Genomic DNA, 21,282 nt, shown 5'->3' with positions numbered 1-21,282 from the left:
TTACCTTCAGCTAGACACAAGACATGAACATGTTATCACTTTGTAACACATAAATAAAGGCTTGCATTTTTAAATCTCATTGTTTTATCTATTGTTTTAAAATAACAACGATATTGTTGTTCTGTTCATCTCACTCCATACCTGTATATAGCCTCTATGTCCTTGTATTGTTTGTAACGGCGTGACAAAGCTCCTGGAGAGCGAAACGTTGCTACAACAAAATGACACATTAGGTGCACTTGTGTCCTTTTACTTAACATATTGTCAGTAATTTTACCAACATTATTACAGTATTTGTTTTGCTTATGGTCTCTTATTGGTTTCATTGTTTTTCAGACAGTGAAAAAGAACTTACATAGCCTAAAGTCACTTCTGCGAGGACGTCGTTACAAACAAGAGGAAGACAAAGAAGTGGAAGACTGTATACAGACTGCCTTGTCTAACCTGGTATCAGCGTGCAAGTTAGTCACAAATTGTGCTGTTTGTCAATCTTATCTTATTTATCACCTACTGTGTGTCTCTCACATTTCTCTAATCCTCTGTATTGTTGTATTGACATCACATGTGAGTGATGCATCACTTTGTCAGTATCAATCATTTTCTCTGCTGACCAATAGCTTTTATTGAGTCTTTCCTCTCCATTTTTGTTGGATGGAGGCAGTATGTTAATTTCTACATTTTACACTTGTTTTCTACATCTTATGCTTTGCTGTATAATACTGTCCTGGTTATGCCCCTTGAAATCTTACAAGGTGACCTTATAGAGACAGCAAAAGCTGCCCAGCTGCTTTCCACAGATCTTTAAATATCAGTCATGTTAACAAGGGTAAACAAAAGTAGTACATTATGATCCTTAATCAGGAAATGTGATCGGTTTTATCCCTTACATTATTTTTAAATATGTATTAAAAACATTTACAAAAATAGGTACTAGTTTAATTTGTTATTGAATCTCCTTTATTGTTCTTCATGTATATTTTTGTTTTATATCAAAGTGGTAAAATTTGCTATCACTTGTAGCATGGCCTTGCCTGAAGTTGATCCAGTGCGTCATACTGAAACTTCACTTGACCGACACCTGAGGGATCGTCGGCGTCTGGAGTTGGACCAAATGAAGACTACCGTGCTGAAGGTGGACACATCAGATCCTCAACAGGTGGTAGTAGAGCTGGAGTCTGCTCTAGACACACTGGAGGTCTTAGCACAAGAGGTGAGGTTCTCCGTGAAGCTCAACATTTAAATAAAGGAATAAGTGGGATTTGAACCCATGGCAAGAGAGTCCTAAACCTCACAGGCCAGTGTGCATTGGCCTGTGAGGTATAGCACTTTCTTGCCATGGGTTCAAGCCCTACCCAGTCTGTGATTTCTTGGCAGTTGTCTTGTTGTATTTTGTGAGTCATGATTCATCATTTTAATTTTGTAGTCTGGTCAGTGGTTTTGTTTATCACAAGAGTCTAATTTTATTAAATGGGTTTCATGTCTTCAGGTAATTTTATTGGAACCATTATTAAAGAGTCAGCTTTAGCCACATTAAAAGATGGATAATTCTCACTCTTCTTTGCTTTCATGACATGTATATTTAATTTTTGCCACTTTGTATACACCTGACTATATTTAGTTTCCATCTTGTAATGTGATAGGGCAGATCCAGAGGCCAGATAAATTACTATGCTACAGTTAACTCTTGAGGGACACTTGATGGAGGACAATTTAAATTGTAGCACTTTTTGCTACTGTAGCCTTATCTGGTAGGCTCTCCATAGCTTTATTATTATTTTCTGGGTATTCTTCTTGTTTACTTAAACCCCATTGTGGCTTTAACTCTCAAGAATTATATTGTCCTCAATATTATAGCGTACACTTTTACATCTATCTCCATAGGGAAGTGGAACAGAATTCTTCCTCCTTAAGCTATGTGTATTGTAAGAGGCGACTAAACTCCCAGGAGCAAGGAGCTAGTAACCCCTTCTCCTGTATACATTACTAAATTTAAATAGGGAAACTTTTGTTTTTCTTTTAAGGTCACCCTGCCTTGATGGGATATGGCCAGTTTGTTAAGAAAGAAATTGACATCTAGTTCTTAAGTAGTATTTAAGCACTAGTAGTATTAGTTTGCCTAAAATGCACTGCATCCTAGTGGCTTTATTTTGTGCCTGACAGTCTTTTATTACATGCAGATTACGTATTTGAATTTGAATGTATATACGAGTTAGAGGATGTAAAATTTTTGGTAGTGGGCTTTTATATAAAATGATTCAAGATTTAGTTTTCCAAAACCAATGAACTTGTGTATGTTTGTGATGTTATGACAGCCCCAAAGCAGCATTCCAGACGTTTTCCTGTGGATGATGAGTGGCACAAAACGCCTGGCATATGTCCGCATTCCTGCCCACTCTGTGTTGTTTGCCCATGAGCCCACCTCTCAAGGTACACTGGCTGGCAAGTTCCATACTTACACCCTCAGGAAACCAGGTGAGTCACAAGTGTACATTTTAATACTATTCTGCCTCTCCACCCTGACACCTTATCAAATTTAAATTTTTATTTCACATACATGTATAAGCATATACAGTGAAACCTCAAATATCGAACTTTCTTTGGTCCAGAAGGCTGTTTGAGTGCCTTTACCGAATGAATTTATTCCCATGAGGAATAATGTAAATTAGGTTAGTCCATTTCAGACCCTCAAAAATACACTTATAAAAGCACTTACAAAAATACACTTACATAATTGATTATGTTGGGAGCAGTTTGATTTTTGAGGTTCCACTGTATATACACACCCCTCTGAGTTTTCTTCTAATTTCTTACTCGTTCTTGTTTATTTCCTCTTATCTTCATCGGGAAGTAGAACAGAATTCTTCCTCCATAAGCTGTGTGTGTCATAAGAGGCGACTAAAATGGCTTTACAGTAATAATGAGGTGTGCCTCTATACGAGTTTACAGTATCCTTCACTCGTATTCTCATTCACAGAAGACGAAACCAAATGGGGAGTAGGAGGTGTGTTACGAGCATCGGTGTGGCTGGGTCGTGAGGAGGAAGGTCGGGACTGGTGGCAGGCTCATCAAGACCTCCAGTTGACTGTCTATGCTGAGAGCTATGAAAATCAGGTAACAGTACAATTACTCATCAAATCCTGTGAAATGAGTTTAAAGGTTTTATTTTAATATCTGTATTATGCACCCCATACCCATCCTGTGAGTGGTAGTCACACCATACCCATCCTGTGGGTGGTAGTCACACCATACCCATCCTGTGGGTGGTAGTCATACCATACCCATCCTGTGGGTGGTAGTCACACCATACCCATCCTGTGGGTGGTAGTCACACCATACTCATCCTGTGGGTGGTAGTCATCCCATACTAATCCTGTGGGTGGTAGTCACACCATACCCATCCTGTGGGTGGTAGTCACACCATACCCATCCTGTGGGTGGTAGTCACACCATACCCATCCTGTGGGTGGTAGTTACCCCATACTCATCCTGTGGGCAGTAGTCACCCCATACTCAACCTGTGGGTGGTAGTCACACTATACTCATCCTGTGGGTGGTAGTCATCCCATACTCATCCTGTGGGTGGTAGTCACACCATACCCATCCTGTGGGTGGTAGTCACACCATACCCATCCTGTGGGTGGTAATCACACCATACCCATCCTGTGGGTGGTAGTCACACCATACCCATCATGTGGGTGGTAGTCACACCATACTCATCCTGTGGGTGGTAGTCATCCCATACTCATCCTGTGGGTGGTAGTCACACCATACCCATCAAGTGGGTGGTAGTCACACCATACCCATCCTGTGGGTGGTAGTCACACCATACTCATCCTGTGGGTGGTAGTCACACCATACTCAACCTGTGGGTGGTAGTCACACCATACTCAACCTGTGGGTGGTAGTCAAAAGATTACAGAGGTACATAATGGGTCCAGGGACTGGGTCACAAAGTTTCAATAGCTGAACAAGTTAGAGTGGTAAGAATGAGTTTAAAAGGTAAGACTAATAATAGGAAATGCAAAAATAACACAACAAACCCATAAGCTAAAAAGAAAACTGGACTGTAACTGAGGTCAGGTCAGGTCAGATCATGTATGTTGTTATGGTTAGAGCATCTGGCAGTGTACTGAGAGAGGTAAACATTATAGAAGTAAAGACTGGGTTGAGGGTCATGTTGAACTATTGAGTAAGAGTGAATCATGTTAGTAAATGTGACGTAATTAGGATGTTCTATGGGGAGTATTCAATAATTCTCCTGTGTAATTGTACCCTCAGCGGTAAGGGGAATAATGCCTTAATGCTGGTGAAGGGCTCTTGATCTAAGGAATTGGAGCTATTTTTTCCTTGGATCAAATCTGATTACCTCTCATTCTCCAGTTGTTGTACAACCCTTACGGGTCATACAACAACTGGGGAGTTGTTGTATGACTGTACTAATAATAATTGGTGTATTTTGGAACTCTATATTATTAGGAATTATGTACTGGATTACAATTTGAGACACTGAGTAGTAAAGTAATATAATTACAGTACCTGTCTTGGTGGGAGATAACTGGCATGTTAAAAAAAAATATAAAATTTTAAGTTACCAGAATGTTATGTGTTGCAGGTTATTTCTGTGCCTGGCAGTGGTAAGTGGGTAGACAGCGGTGTGTTGATGACACGACCCAAGTTCTCTGATGCTGACGGCCGGCTCAGTCTTCCTCTGGAGTCCATTACTTTCTCTGATGGCTGGACCTTCCAGGGAGACTGGTTTATTGACCCTGACCCCAGGTGAGTCAGTAATTCCTAAGATCATAATGTATTTTGTATTTGTATTAGAACCTGACAGTACTGTACTTCTGAAGCATACTGTAATTAATTAACTGTCTATCACATCAGTGTGAGGTTCACTGCTGATGCTGGCCGAAATTTGTTCACGGAAGAAGTGTTCGAACAGCAGATGCGAGTGCCTGGTGGCACCTGGATCCCAGCCCCCAACACTTGGGCAGATGCCAGAGGGCATCCTGCCTGTGCACGTAATGATATCAACCTTCCTGAAGGGTGGGCCTGGCGAGATGCTTGGACAGTGAGTTTCCACATTATCTTCCTGGGAATAAATGAAACTAAAAGACTATAAATAGCTGTTTAACTGGATTAAATTAATAACAAAAATTAAAAATTAACATAAACTGCTAAAAAGAAACAGGCTTCCCAAAACAGGAGCTACTGATAGTAAAATTTGTTTATGGAAGCACTAGAAACAGCAAGATGTTAATGTGGATAATGGAAGCAATTTAAGTGAGCACCACATCATACCTCTTCTTTACAGTATGATCTTCAGCGAGCAGTGGACGGTGAGGGCTGGGAGTACACAGTGGAGTCCGGACTACTGGGCTGGTCTCCCCAGGAGAAACTTTATCATGTCAGCAGACGCAGGAGATGGATTCGTGAGCGTCATCTTGTGCAGAAAGTGGAGAAGGTAAGATAATGGATGAGATAACAAAGGAATAATGGAAGTAAGAGTAAAATAAAGTAAGGTTGAGAGATAGTAAACATGAGTTAGGGTAAAGGTGAAAGTGAAAAAAAGGAAAAGATAAGAACAAAAAGAAAAAAGGGGTATTAAGTTCAAGGAAGAGACAGGAGACAAAAATGAAGATGGAGTAGATGAAACTGAGGAAGATCAAAGAATTAAAAAAAAAAAGAATAAGAAAGAGAAGATTTAAAGGAATAAAGATTGGAGAAGATCTCATGTCAGTGCTAGTTTTGTATATGATGTTAACATTCTATAAATGATGGATTTACAGATATAGAGAGTTGTGTAGAAAATGGCAAATAAATAAAATTAACAAATAAGTAAAGTCATTAAAAAACAGGGGATGGAAGAGCAAAGAAAAATACAAGACAGGTTAACATTTACACATAATAGCAAAATTAAGTTGTAATAAACAGCTGTCAGTGAATAAACAGTAGAGCATTGGACTGCCAATTTACAGACCACAGTTCAAGCCCCTCATCCACCCTTCTGTTTATTCATAATAGCAAAGTTTACCTTCTGCCTTGACACTGAACCCTCAACTTACTCCAGCATCAAGAAACACTGCCAGTGGATGGATGGGAGTATGCACCACTGTTTCGTCTGCAGTTTCATGCCTTAGAACGGAAAATGGATGTGGTAAGACGCAGGAGATGGAGAAGACGCCTGGTCCCTACTCAGCCTGGCCTCCCACCCACACCCAGGCTCTCCATTAAGACTGAAAAAGGTTTGTTTGAACTGTATAGTGCTTTCTATCACTTTTAAATTATTTTCTTCATTAGTACTGTTCCTTACCATCATTGCATTATACTTTAGTAATCACTAGATAATATAGTAGTACTGTACATTATTCTATTGATTTAATTTTCTTGTGTGTTGTTAATCAGTAGTGATTATTTTAACTAGGAGTTATCAGTGTCATTATCCTGTTTTGTGATTTGATGATGTCGAGAGACACATCTTGACTAGATAGTGATGTGGGAAAAAGATGGTTAAAAGTGACAGCTGACATCTCACTATAATTACATAATCATATACACTAGAAAAAATTCTTGCCTTCATTCCAGCAAAATATCCATGATAATACCTCAGCTGTTTAACTGTCTATGTGTGAAGTATTATGCAGCAAGTGTTACACAGCAAGTGTTACACAGCAAGTGTTACACAGCAAGTGTTACACAGCAAGTGTTACACAGCAAGTGTTACACAGCAAGTGTTACATAGCAAGTGTTACACAGCAAGTGTTACACAGCAAGTGTTACATAGCAAGTGTTACACAGCAAGTGTTACACAGCAAGTGTTACACAGCAAGTGTTACACAGCAAGTGTTACATAGCAAGTGTTACACAGCAAGTGTTACACAGCAAGTGTTACATAGGAAGTGTTACACAGCAAGTGTTACACAGCAAGTGTTACACAGCAAGTGTTACACAGCAAGTGTTACATAGCAAGTGTTACACAGCAAGTGTTACACAGCAAGTGTTACACAGCAAGTGTTACACAGCAAGTGTTACATAGCAAGTGTTACACAGCAAGTGTTACACAGCAAGTGCTACACAGCAAGTGTTACACAGCAAGTGTTACACAGCAAGTGTTACATAGCAAGTGTTACACAGCAAGTGTTACACAGCAAGTGTTACATAGCAAGTGTTACACAGCAAGTGTTACATAGCAAGTGTTACACAGCAAGTGTTACATAGCAAGTGTTACACAGCAAGTGTTACACAGCAAGTGTTACACAGCAAGTGTTACATAGCAAGTGTTACACAGCAAGTGTTACATGGCAAGTGTTACACAGCAAGTGTTACACAGCAAGTGTTACACAGCAAGTGTTACATAGCAAGTGTTACACAGCAAGTGTTACACAGCAAGTGTTACACAGCAAGTGTTACACACCAAGTGTTACATAGCAAGTGTCACACAGCAAGTGTTACACAGCAAGTGTTACACAGCAAGTGTTACACACCAAGTGTTACACAGCAAGTGTTACACACCAAGTGTCACACAGCAAGTGTTACACAGCAAGTGTCACACAGCAAGTGTTACACAGCAAGTGTCACACAGCAAGTGTTACACACCAGGTGTCACACAGCAAGTGTTACACAGCAAGTGTTACACAGCAAGTGTTACACAGCAAGTGTTACACAGCAAGTGTTACATAGCAAGTGTTACACAGCAAGTGTCACACAGCAAGTGTTACACACCAAGTGTTACACACCAAGTGTCACACAGCAAGTGTCACACAGCAAGTGTTACACACCAAGTGTCACACAGCATGTGTTACACAGCAAGTGTTACACAGCAAGTGTTACACAGCAAGTGTTACACAGCAAGTGTCACACAGCAAGTGTTACACAGCAAGTGTTACACACCAAGTGTTACACACCAAGTGTTACACAGCAAGTGTCACACAGCAAGTGTTACACAGCAAGTGTCACACAGCAAGTGTTACACAGCAAGTGTTACACAGCAAGTGTCACACAGCAAGTGTTACACAGCAAGTGTTACACAGCAAGTGTTACACAGCAAGTGTCATACAGCAAGTGTTACACAGCAAGTGTTACACACCAAGTGTTACACAGCAAGTGTCACACAGCAAGTGTTACACAGCAAGTGTCACACAGCAAGTGTTACACAGCAAGTGTTACACAGCAAGTGTTACACACCAAGTGTTACACACCAAGTGTTACACAGCAAGTGTCACACAGCAAGTGTTACACAGCAAGTGTCACACAGCAAGTGTTACACAGCAAGTGTTACACAGCAAGTGTCACACAGCAAGTGTTACACAGCAAGTGTTACACAGCAAGTGTTACACAGCAAGTGTCATACAGCAAGTGTTACACAGCAAGTGTTACACACCAAGTGTTACACAGCAAGTGTCACACAGCAAGTGTTACACAGCAAGTGTCACACAGCAAGTGTTACACAGCAAGTGTTACACAGCAAGTGTTACACACCAAGTGTTACACAGCAAGTGTCACACAGCAAGTGTTACACAGCAAGTGTTACACACCAAGTGTTACACACCAAGTGTTACACAGCAAGTGTTACACACCAAGTGTTACACAGCAAGTGTTACACAGCTAGTGTTACACAGCAAGTGTTACACACCAAGTGTTACACACCAAGTGTTACACACCAAGTGTTACACACCAAGTGTTACACACCAAGTGTTACACACCAAGTGTTACACAGCAAGTGTTACACAGCAAGTGTTACACAAGCAAGATGTCAGTCATTTGCTGGTAATATCATTTCCACTCAGACCTGTTATTTGTCACTTTCTATGCACTGTTTACATGCTTGCCATGTTTTTTCCTTATAAGATAAAAAAAAGGGCACTGCAATAAGACAACTTGTCCATGCTAGGCACAATCATTCCCAGTTATGTATTTGTCCAACCTGTTTTTAAGCTATTCACACTCTCTCTGTCTAGTCATCATCCTCTTAACCTTCCTCTCCTACACCCAAATTCATATAAATTTTCTTCTAGGTCTTATCATAATCCATTTGTTAAACAATCCTAGTTCATTGTATCATTCTCCTTTATCTTTCAAGGTGCAAACTTTATTGCTGTTGATGTATAATGATAATTTTCTTTTGTATTCATCTTTCTCACTCTGCACGTTTCTGAATTTTTCCATCTCTGATATCTCGGTTCTCACTTCATGCAAAGCTCTTACAATATTAGTTTATTCTACTATTAATATATTGCAATTGTTAATGTAAATCTAAACAACACTTAACTTTAGCTGTCTTTGGCAGTGCTTATTAACAAATACAGCAATACAGTACTGGTATATATACTGTTAGGAAGTAAACATGATATGTATAATACACTATTCATACAGGATCTACCCTTGATGACTTTCCTACAGGAGATGAGATCAGCCAGCTGACCTGCCCGAGGATGTACGTTATAAGTGCTGAACGGCACATGTACCAGCTGCGTGCTCACATCTACCAGGCAAGAGACCTTCCAGCTGGTGATAAGACTGGCCTCTCAGGTGGGTCAGGTGGAACCAAGGCTAATATCCTCACTGTAGTCTTGAGTAATTAGTATTTCGTTTTTGACCTAAAAACTGAGAAAATTTGAGAAATTCCTTGACATTTTGTATGACAAAGCTAATATTCTGTACTAAATTAATGTAATAATAAAAATATTTTCATAGTTTATTCTCTCCCAATTTTGTTGTAGTTTGCCTAAATATTTGTACACTCCATTATGAAAAACTAACTAAATAAAAGTTATAATATGTATATTGGATATATTCTTCAGTCTAAGTCTGTGGGAAATTATGCTTGATGTAAAATTCCTTCACAATATATTTTTGTTGGATTTTTGTCTCTAAATGGACGATACCTGTATGTTGTAAATTCTCCTTTTTTTTTTTTTTTCAACAAGTCGGCCGTCTCCCACCGAGGCAGGGTGACCCAAAAAAGAAAGAAACTCCCCAAAAAGAAAATACTTTCATCATCATTCAACACTTTCACCACACTCACACATTATCACTGTTTTTGCAGAGGTGCTCAGATTACAACAGTTTAGAAGCATACACATATAAAGATACACAACATATCCCTCCAACATATTCTCCTTTTTACGTATCTTAATATTTTGTTATTCTCAGATTTTGTCTTTGAGATTTATACCTGCTGCTTCTGTTAGTTAATTTTTTATCTTATCTTTAAAATATTTCCTCATCATTTCTTATCTTTAGTTTCTACCCTTTTCTCTCATTGCAGATCCTTATGCTGTAGTAAGCTTCTGCAATGGGACACAGCAAACAGACCGACAGAATGCAACCCTCTGTCCAACCTGGGACCAGACACTGATCTTTGATGATGTGGAGTTGACGGGTCCTGTGGCAACAACACGCTCTCAAGCACCTGACATTGTTATTGAAGTATTTGATTGGGATGCTCGAGTGAGTTCTGGGAGATTTTGTAAGCTTGGTTGTAAGGCTCTACAGAACAAGCATGATTTCAGGGGCACTGTCCAGTGGTCTGGTCCTTGACCAAGTCTCTTGTTGATGGCCTGGTCAGTTAAGCAAGATGCTAGTAGCCTTCCAGGCTGACCAGGAACTGCCTGAAGGAACTTACTGAGATTCTCCTTGAAAACAATTATACTTGCCTGGAATTTTAGATTCAAGGGGAGCAGGAAGACATGCAGTCATCTTATTTTCTCTTAGCTTTGTATTCATACATAAAATTATATTCTTAAAGATACAGCAATAAAAAGGTAACTAATACACTTATATTATTCTTGATATTTCTTTCTTTGATAAAATATTTTACACAAGTACTGCATTAAATATGCAAGTGTGTGGTACAGTCATTATACGTTTTAAATAAATGCATTTTTAAGATTCATCATTGGTAATGCAGGGTAATTCCAGTATGCTTCCTCTATAGGTAATAAACATATTATCTTGTAGGGTGCTCCAGAGTTCCTGGGTCGTGTATTCTGCTCACCGTCAGTAGTGGAAGCATCACTGGGTTATCAACCTCATGCTCTTCAGTGGTATCCACTGGCCAGAGGAGATGTCACCCAAGGTAACATTGTCCATTTTATTCTAGCATTCAGCAGAAAGTTCCTATAAGAACTAAACATACAGGTGTTGTTTTAGAAACATTTAAGAAAGGACTAAATTTTTAGCTTAGGTCTTGCTTGCTGAAATTGTTCAGTGACATTTGAAAATTTGTCACATTTCTTTAATTATGTCATACTTAAGGAAAGTCAAAATGTCTGTCTTTTTTTATATTAGATCAGAAAGAATATATTAATTAACATACATGGTACAGAGGATATTCTTGTATCTCAGGTGAACTTCTGGCATCATTTGAACTACTGTTGAAAGATGGAGAGGAGCTTCCCATGCTGCCTCCCACCCGCGGTGACCTTTTCATGGTACCCTTTGGTGTGCGGCCACTGCTACAGCGAACTAGGGTTGAGGTCGGTGTCCTGTTGACTTACTCCAGGTCCCCGTAGTCAAAAAACAGGACCTACACTGTATTTACTACATTTTTGCAGAAAACTGTAACATGTGGCTCAGAAGGATATACTATACCACCACAGTATTTGATTTGCCATACATCGTTATTATTCTCTTCAAAACACACAAGTTTTAACTATAAAGGAACTGTAAATGATAATGGATAAAGGGTTCCACAAAATGCATTATAGTGTACTGGAGTAGACTTGTCATATTTGAAAATTCATTATTACCCTTTTTTAAACATTCTTCCTATTATTCAAGGTGTGAGTATTAGATAACTACATTTACCATCTCCTAGAACTCTCCACCTCCATGTTTCAGGTGCTGTGCTGGGGCGTGAGGAACATGGCCACTTATGAGTTACAGTCTGTCACTCGGCCTTCCATTGAGTTTGAGTGTGGAGGAGAGCGAGTCATCTCTCCCATCATGGCTAACATACGCCTCAACCCAAACTTTGATGAGCCTCATCTTGTCTTTGATGTTGTAAGTAACAACAGAAAAACAACATTTTATATTGTAAAAATGATTGGTTCAGATAATTCTAAATTTTATCTAATTCAGTATTCCTTCACTATTGCTATGACTTACTCCATTGAACATGTAAGGTGACATTGCATTAATTTTATTTTATTTCATATTACTCAAATTACAAATATCTTTAAGCTTGCAATTATAAAATAAATTCTGTAATTTTATATAGAAATAAAAAAAATTCTTTAAAAGACTAAATTATAGCAAAACAATGATTAAAGGTATATTAAATATTAATTGTAATGTCATTCCATCTTTTTACATATCAGGAACTCCCCAAAGAGGAATTATATATGCCTCCTCTGACACTGCGAGTGGTGGACCACCGCTCCTTCGGCAGTAAGCCTGTAGTGGCCACAGCAGTAGTGAATGAACTCCATAAGTATTCTGTGGAGCCTAGAGCAGCCAGGTGTGTGTTTAGTCTTGTTCAGCATGCAGGTGGCAGGAATGGGAGTCACATTAAGGGCGAAGACAGTCTGGTGTCGTTGTCAGCACACAATGAAGAGGAACAGAGATGAGAGGATAGAGAAAGGAAATTCCTGTAAGAGGTGCTGGGTCATTGGCAGTATAGTACAGGTTAAGAGAATTAAGAAAACAAGAGAAGAACAAAAGAGAGGGATAACTGTTTAGATGTCTGAGTCATGGATCTGCAAATGAATCATAATGTATCATGGTTGGGAAATGTCAAACTGAGAAGGAAGAAAGGTAAGCATTAAAAGGAAGAAATCTTAGCATTAGAAGACTGAACCTCAGCATGAAACATCAGAAGCCATTTTGGCTGAAAAATTAAATATAAGTAAAAGAGGCACGTATGTATATTTTTGTCTCAGAGAGCCTACCTCAGCAAACATACTGCTGAGTCTCTGACTGAGGTTGAAGTATACAGCTTTCCTTTACCTGTTTCATTGTTTAGTTCAAGTAATTTCTTGCCTTTCATTGATTAATGTTCTTGACACTTGTATCCAAAGCTTAATGTTTATTTTTTTTTTTTTTCAACAAGTTGGTCGTCTCCCAAAGGAGTGTGATTAATATTTTATATAATAAGTAGCTAGCTTGAAAAGATGGCAGCAAAATAAGACCAATAATGTTACAGTAGAATCACTGGCACTGACATATGGATGAGGGTGTACTGGAAGATGGTAAGGGAGGTTAATTGCAACAGACACAAGATTATTCTAAAGCAAAGATTGACAATAAGGTTTATTACACATGCACAGTGGTGGTGGTTGCTAAGGAAAGAGAGATACAGAATTTATATTACAAACTTGTGATGCTAAATGAACTACTACTTTTATCATTCTCTTATAAGTCTGTATTTATGCATGATAATAAACATTTTTTTTTTGTCACAGAAGCATAAGAGCAATAATTTTATGATACATTTTCACTCTGTCTCCAGGCGGAAACGTAAGGGCAAGAAAACTACCCTCGCACTCAGGTATATTTCTCTCTTAGTTTTTCAGGACCTTCACTTTTGGCAATTGTATGGGAGAGCCTTTCTGTCACTTTCTCTATATATCACTGATGCTTGGTTTCTTCTAGTATAAGAAGTGGTCTTTCTCAAACATACTGACCACTCACCATCTTCTTATGAAAGCTTTATGATAGTTATTGTAACCATTGTAAATTTTGAGGATTTCTTAAATCATTCTTCAAAACTGTGGTATTAAATAAAAAGAAACAATGGATTACTTATGAGTTTCTGAATTTTTTACTCTGAGATATACAAACTCGTGGATGGGCACTTGGTATGAGCTTCATCAAGCTTATATCTTGTCTGACTAAAGAATAAGTCTTGTCCTTGCTTGTTCTTGAGCATTGCTCCTCATATAGTAGTGTCTTCAAGCAATAATATTTGTTTTAATTGGTTTACCTTGTGGTCTTGTGCTTGTCTGAAGTGTCTTCATTCTTTGCCATGGTACCATTGTATTATGATATTGCTTTCGTTCTTCTCAATATTTGCACAACTTTCCATATTTTCAAAGATTTATTTAATGCACTTAGTCACTGATGAAAGCTCTTATTTGTTTATGTACTAAACAATTGATGTTGCTAGTAGTAGTAGTAGTAGTAGTATTAATATTATTATTTTTATTGCTTGTTTCTACAAATAAATAATTTTTTACTTATTTTCACATTAAACTTGTGATATAAGTAAGCAGCCACTTTTACTCTCAACACATATTATTAGTTTTTAAAATTAAATTAACCACTTCATATGTGTGTTCTACTGTAGTTATGTATCATTTGACTCTAGCATTAATTATCTGATTCAGTTTAGTTACTAAAAAAAATGCCTAATTTATATATATGCACCTAGATGCACTCACCTAGCTGAGTTTGTACTCACCTCAATGCACTTATATCGTGTTTCTGAGGCCTTTTTTATTATTTTTACAAAAATGTGCTAAACTTTGAGGTTTCAGCTCCAGCTTCCTAACTCTGCCTCTTAATTCTCACACTTGAGTGTTTTATAATGTTAGGTAAATGGACGCACTTTCAATTAATGTGACATTTTATTGTGGCAACGACATGACAAAGCTCATGATGAACAAAACGTTGCCACAATAAAATGTCACATTAGTTGCATGTGTTCATTTACCTAACATTTTGTTGGTAATTCTACCATTATTACTAATTGTTTTATAATGTTTGGGTTGTGGCATAATATGGTGTTTATCTTGTATTGTCATCTCTTCCCCGGCATACTCCATGATGGGCCTGATATATGTTGTATAAAGGGCCCCAAATGACTACTTGTTGAGATTCCTGAAGGCTGCCCTAAGATTTGCCAGATGAGCATTGGCTGCAGAAGTTATTCAGCTGATATGAGCCTTTGGTGATATACCAGGCACTAGGCATACCACCAGGTCTTTGGTGATATACCAGGCACTAGGCATACCACCAGGTCTTTGGTGATATACCAGGCACTAGGCATACCACCAGGTCTTTGGTGATATACCAGGCACTAGGCATACCACCAGGTCTTTGGTGATATACCAGGCACTAGGCATACCACCAGGTCTTTGGTGATATACCAGGCACTAATCATACCACCAAGTCTTTCTCTTTGTGTCTGGTCTTCTTGAGCCTTCCCCAGTCTTCAAAAGCTTGCTTTTTCCAGGATTGAATTCATGATAGGTACATATATGCAGATCCATATTCCAAGCAGTTTGCCATAAAAATGCAAATAATTTAAAAAATATTTAGCCAAATGAAAAATGGGATGCCACTTATCTGAATTTGAGTCTTGGGGTGGAACATGCAGTGGCTGCACTCAGCAGCATGGGTAGGCATGTTATGTTTTGGTGAATCATTGGTACTTTGACACCCATGCTCTGCTGGAATGACAGAGGAGTGATGATGAACTTACTTCCCTTCTCTGGATCACCCTAACTTGATGGAGAAACAACCAGTGTTCTAGAAACATAATTGTATAATGCGGCAGCTTCCTAACTTGAGCTCTGAACTAAGAGTCAAGAATGCAACTACTTTTAAACACTCCACAGCTCTTGTACTTATGAGTGAGGTTGCCTACTGGACTTCCAATTATAGTCCAACATGCTTTACCCCATGGGACTCAACACTTAGATTTGCAAGCTGATACAGCATGTCCAAAATGTAAACAAATTAATCTAAATTAAAAACTTTGATATAAATACTAGAAAAAATTAACAAATTTAACTAAATCGTGCAAAATCTTAAAATCATTAATAAAAAGTAAGTACATGTGAGTTTCACCCTTGACAGAGTAACCTAAGAAAGTTAATGATGTTATAGAGTCAGACTTAACAGCCCAGTAAAGGCAAGGTAGCCATATCTTCGTGGTTTCATTTATTTGTTTTCAAATTGGACAGGTTCATTTAGAATTTAGCCTCATGATACTACCACTGTGGATTAACTGTTCTAAACTTTTAGTTTGTATATATGTTTTGTCTTTTATACTTGTAACACTGCTGAAACTGCCTACAATAGAACATAGAGTTTTAAATAAGTTTGAAGCTCTATCTTACAAATTATTCTCTGTAGACTGTACATAAACTACATGCAAGTGAAGTGTATTACAGAGGTCTGTGACAACACACTTAATATTATTGTTGGTAAGAAAAGGGGAACATTTAGGATCAGGCTGAAAATATGAGTTAAAATAAGTTCAGTCATGTATTCATGTTTAAAATAAGACTAGCAGATATGTTTGGAAGTAAAGTGATGTAAATAAATTGTTTGGTGGTGTAGGCGGTGTGTGTTAACACTTCTCTATTAATTTGAAATGTAATCATTAATAACTGACTCATGAAATTATAATGACACGATTGCAAAGAAACCATACCACGGGTGGGGATTGAACTCATGGCCTGGAGTTTTATGACTCGCTTGCCACAAGTTCAATCAATTAGTAAGAAGTTAATTATTAATAAAATGCTGTTAGTTTTGTAAACACAGTGGACCCCCGCTTAACGATCACCTCTTAATGCGACCAATTATGTAAGTGTATTTATGTAAGTGCGTTCGTATGCGTATGTTTGGGGGTCTGAAATGGACTAACCTACTTCACAATATTCCTTATGGAAACAAATTCGGTCAGTACTGGCACCTGAACATACTTCTGGAATGAAAAAATATCATTAACCAGGGGTCCACTGTAAATAAGACATGTGCAATACTTGGTCATCTTTATTGTGAAGATATTTTCCCAAGCAGTGACTTTGTCAGTCCAGTACAGAGAATAATACTGAAGACTGGAAAATGTGAAGCAGTAACATAAGGTGATCAGTCCCTCAGTGTTGATACAAAGTGGTGTTCAGTCCATTAGATCATCAAGGCTGATGAACTGAACACCTCTTTTCAAGCTGAGGGACTGATCGTATCAGTGATTCAGTTAATAAAGCCACTGACTGGCAAAGCATCTCCATGCTGATGATACCCAAGTGTTGTCAGTTTTGTATTCCATTAATATAAATAACAAAAAAGGCCCAATACCGTGACTGGAACAATACACAAATAACCCGCACATAAAAGAGAGAAGCTTACAACGACGTTTCGGTCCGACTTGGACCATTGACAAAGTCACACTAACCAGAGGTGGAGCAGGATGGCTATATATAGGCAGGAAGAGGTGGTAGTAGTAGTACAAGAGTTGTATATAATACCGACAAGATGAAATTAAGACACATGCACAACACCCGGGCATCCCCATCATAGACGTTTCGCCATCCAGCCAGCCACTGGATGGCGAAACGTCCACAACAAAGACAACCAGACGCCGCACATGTGTCTTAATTTCATCAGTAGTTGTAGTAGTAGTAGAAGAAGAAGAGGTAGTAGTAGTGGTAGTGGTAGAAGTGGGAAATAAAAAGGATGAGCCAGTCAAATACAAAGGAAGTGGAGCACTGCAAGAGAGCTAGATGCCACAGAGGGAGAGCAAGCGCACAGAGGTGCGTGAAAGGGAAGTGGTGAAATAAATGAAGAAGGAACAGAAACACGAGACAGGAGAGAGAAAGACAACCCAGAGGAGAAAAGGAAAGAGGAAAGGGGAAGAGGAAGAAGAAGAAAAAGAAAAAGAAAAAAAAGAAAAAATGAGGAATCAGGTTAAGTCACGGGTGTTCTGAAGTTTGGAGCATTTTACAATGTAGTGGGAGAGGAAGGCATCTACAGAGACGAAGCCAGGGCTAAGGTTCATACGAGGAAAGTTGTGTATTAGAGAGGATTCAACTAGACGGCCACTGTTCGAGTTGGAAGTAGGGAAGACAGTTTTAGCAGAAGACCAGTCAATAGGATGGCTATGATCTCTGACGTGACAGAAAAGAGCATTGTTAGTGTCGGCAAGCCTAACACTATTTTTGTGCTCCCTAAGTCTGTCAGAAAGAGATCGACCAGTTTCTCCGAAGTATTGAAGAGGACAGGAGGAGCAAGAAATAGAGTAGACACCAGGAATATCTGTAGAGGGAGGAGAGGTATAAACGAGATTAGTGCGAAGAGTGTTAGTCTGGCGGAAGGTAAGCTTGATGTCTAAGGGACGGAAAGAATTGTTGAGATTAGAAAGACCGGAAATGTAGGGAAGGCAGAGGATAGAAGAATTCTCATAAGTAGAGAGTTTGGGAGAGAAGAAATTGCGTTTAGCACGTGAGAGGGCAGAGTCTATGAAATGGGAAGGGTAGCCAAGACGGGAGAACGAATTATGAAGAGTGGAAATTTCTGCTGGAAGGAACTGAGGATCACAGATGCGGAGGGCATGGAGAAAGAGGGAGATAAGAACACTTTTCTTGACAGGGGAAGCATGATAGGAAAAGTAGTGAATGTACATGCCACTGTGCATAGGTTTACGGTAAACGGAAAAGGAAAAACCTGTATCTGAGCGGTGGACATGGACATCAAGGAAAGGAAGCAAGGAATTAGATTCCCATTCAGCTTTAAACTTAATGGAAGGGGCAAGATTATTAAGAGCTTCAAGAAAAGGTTGGAAGAGACTGGAGTCATGAGGCCACAGAGCAAAGATGTCATCCACATAGCGGAGCCAGAGTGAAGGTTGCACATCGAGGGTAGGAAAAAGAACAGTCTCGAAGTATTCCATGTAAAGATTAGCAAGGACAGGAGAGAGAGGAGAGCCCATAGCGACACCGAAGGTTTGAGAATAATATTTCCCTCGGAAGGAAAAGGAGTTAGTCCACACAGAGGCGGATCAGATCAAGAAAGACATCAGTGGGGATAGGGAGATGAAGAAACCCTTCATGGGCCTTCTCTCTAAGGAAATCAAGGACATCATCAAGAGGGACATTGGTGAAGAGGGACTCAACGTCAAGGTTGGGAGAGAGCGAACCCGTTCAATGAAGTCTTGAGAGTGACGGAGGTGGGCAGGAGAAAAAGTACCCAGAAAGGGAGTGAGGGTTTTGGCCAGCCAAGAAGCAAGAGAATAAGAGACAGAACCTCTAGAGGATATGATAGGACGAAGAGGAATATCAGGTTTATGAGTTTTGGGAAGGCCATAGAAATAGGGAAGAGAGGGACAGATGACACGAAACCGTTGAACAAGGTCAAAGTCAGGAGGACAGAGGTCGGAGAGAGTCCTTAGTTTTTTGTTGAAAGTTCTCTTGATGCGATCAAGAGGGTTGGAAACTAGAGGAGTGTAGGTGCGTGAGTCAGAGAGCAAGACATCAGCTTTATGGAGATAATCCTCGCGATCAAGGATAACTACCGAATTACCTTTGTCAGAAGATAGTATGACAATGTTAGTGTTGGATTTAAGAGAAGAAAGGGCAAGTTGGTAACGGCGTGGAAGGTGGTGATTCTTAGAAAACAGACTAACAAGAGCAGGAAGGAGAGCACCACGAAAAGTGGACAAGTCAGGAAGATTACTAACCTCTGGTTAGTGTGACTTTGTCAATGGCCCAAGTCGGACCGAAACGTCGTCGTAAGCTTCTCTCTTTTATGTGTGGGTTATTTGTGTACCATTAATATATAATTACTTTTATATTGGTGGGGTTGTGCAGGACTATGAAATAAGTCAGTATTTTTTCTAAGCTAAGAAATGTTATCCTAACTTCATGTTAAGCCTTTTCAGTTTCATTATATAATGTAAATGGACATTCATCCAAATCAAAATGATCTAGATTTATGTGAATTTATTTGGATTTTTGCCTTCATAACAATTACATATAAGAAATTTTCACCTTCAGAGAAAGTACGTTGATGACAGTATTGATGAAACAAGACAGCACAGCTTCTAAGCACAAGGTTGGTGACTCAGGGCTCACTCACCACATACATATGATTTGTTTAACTAATAAGACTAATTTTTATTTACTACCGAATTATTTTTGTTACCGTCATTTTATGTCCGTTCTTGTTTATTGATTTTGTTGTGCACCAGATTTCCTGTCCCATAGTTGTTCAGAATAATGTATGCTTAGAGGCTGCAGGTGTTGCATGGCTATTAGTTTTTGTCATGTTTTGCTTGTCCTCTCCTCACTAGCATTAGTTATGTTGAATTTAAGTTAGGTAGATCAGAGAAAGGTATCATTAGTGGAAAAACTAGTAATAACTTTAGTTCATGCACAATACTGCACTGTTAAAAAATATTATGATCATACATAAATGTTTGTAGATAGTTTAATTTAGCAAATGGTAGTGCAAGTCTTTAGTATAATATATAATTCCTCTCTTGCATACCATAAATTTGAGCAGTTTCATTGTCTTAAAGATCTGATATTATGTAAAAAATAATAATTTTAATAAATACATTACATTGAATACCAAGAAGCATGCAACATATTGCATTTAAAAACTTGCAAATCCAATTACAGTACAAGAATGAAATGATCATAAACATGTTACGTGTATAGCCAGAACCATAACTTAATCTACGGTACCTAGTTACCAGGGTTAACTTACGCACCTGAAAGCTTGTAGAAGATCTAAAGCATAGTATCCCTGCAAGGAACTAACTGGTTCTCCCTCAGGATGGTCCAAGCTACTCCCGTCCCACCCTCAATCACGTCCAAGCTGCAAGGGAGGTTAGTGCCCTACCTGCATCACTGTATGTGCCAACTTTCCTCCTGTGGAGTTGTGTGTTCTTCTCTTCATATGTTGCTTCTTTATCTATATATTATATGTTTTTTTATTTCTAGTCTCTTTTCTGCTTCCTTTTTGCTCCTCTTACCACCCCTTCTTCAACCTATTTTATCACAATAACAACCTAACTGAAAAACTAAATGGGCAAAATAAGTTAAATTGGTTTATTGATAAAAAATAATGAAACTGCATTTTCCTTCTTAATTTTTTAATAGAGTAGTTTTCACTGAGATGAAATACAAAGTAAATAAATGATTCTAAAGATACATAAAAGACACTACAGAAATACAAATATTATTAGAAGATTCTACAGAGATACAAGTATTCTCAGCTCTTTTTTTTTTATCATATATTATCTCGTACTGACCACATCATATCAGCAATAGTTATATTCTTTGTCATCACGCACTACATAATTTTTGTCTTGTTCGGGAATTTTAAACTGCATGTATTTAGCAGATTCTAATTATGAACTTGTGTCATAGATTTTACGTAGTATTCTTCCTGTTATCTATAATAAATGTTTTGGTAAAGAAGAATAAGATGTTTCAGTCCCTCCTGAACCATTATCATGTCACTTACGACTTGATAAAGGATTTTATAGAAAAGCATAAATTATCACATTTATTAATCAAATTTATTTTATAAGAAAAATTGCCTTAA

General features: G+C 38.5%; 1 protein-coding gene across 9 annotated transcripts in view; it reads left to right on the top strand.

Annotated features, from left to right (window-relative positions):
• LOC128702808 (myoferlin) overlaps positions 1–21,282 on the top strand; it is a 138,323-nt gene that overhangs the window by 81,555 nt on the left and 35,486 nt on the right. For 6 of the 9 annotated variants that reach the window (XM_070102017.1, XM_070102016.1, XM_070102009.1 and 3 more), the window contains 17 exons: positions 337–461; positions 1,021–1,210; positions 2,313–2,472; positions 2,975–3,111; positions 4,613–4,776; positions 4,885–5,071; positions 5,315–5,464; positions 6,071–6,245; positions 9,400–9,528; positions 10,268–10,449; positions 10,960–11,077; positions 11,347–11,477; positions 11,842–12,003; positions 12,321–12,460; positions 13,451–13,489; positions 19,725–19,782; positions 20,508–20,561. In XM_070102017.1, the coding sequence (XP_069958118.1) occupies positions 337–461; positions 1,021–1,210; positions 2,313–2,472; positions 2,975–3,111; positions 4,613–4,776; positions 4,885–5,071; positions 5,315–5,464; positions 6,071–6,245; positions 9,400–9,528; positions 10,268–10,449; positions 10,960–11,077; positions 11,347–11,477; positions 11,842–12,003; positions 12,321–12,460; positions 13,451–13,489; positions 19,725–19,782; positions 20,508–20,561 (2,301 nt within the window). The remainder of the gene's footprint in view (positions 1–336; positions 462–1,020; positions 1,211–2,312; positions 2,473–2,974; positions 3,112–4,612; positions 4,777–4,884; positions 5,072–5,314; positions 5,465–6,070; positions 6,246–9,399; positions 9,529–10,267; positions 10,450–10,959; positions 11,078–11,346; positions 11,478–11,841; positions 12,004–12,320; positions 12,461–13,450; positions 13,490–19,724; positions 19,783–20,507; positions 20,562–21,282) is intronic. The other 3 variants (XM_070102013.1, XM_070102014.1, XM_070102015.1) reach the window with 3 other exon arrangements.

Source organism: Cherax quadricarinatus, chromosome 79 (genome assembly GCF_038502225.1).
Source record: "Cherax quadricarinatus isolate ZL_2023a chromosome 79, ASM3850222v1, whole genome shotgun sequence".
Lineage (NCBI taxonomy): Eukaryota > Metazoa > Arthropoda > Malacostraca > Decapoda > Parastacidae > Cherax > Cherax quadricarinatus.
The sequence above is the reverse complement of the archived record's forward strand: the minus strand, read 5'-3'. Positions and strand labels throughout refer to the sequence as shown.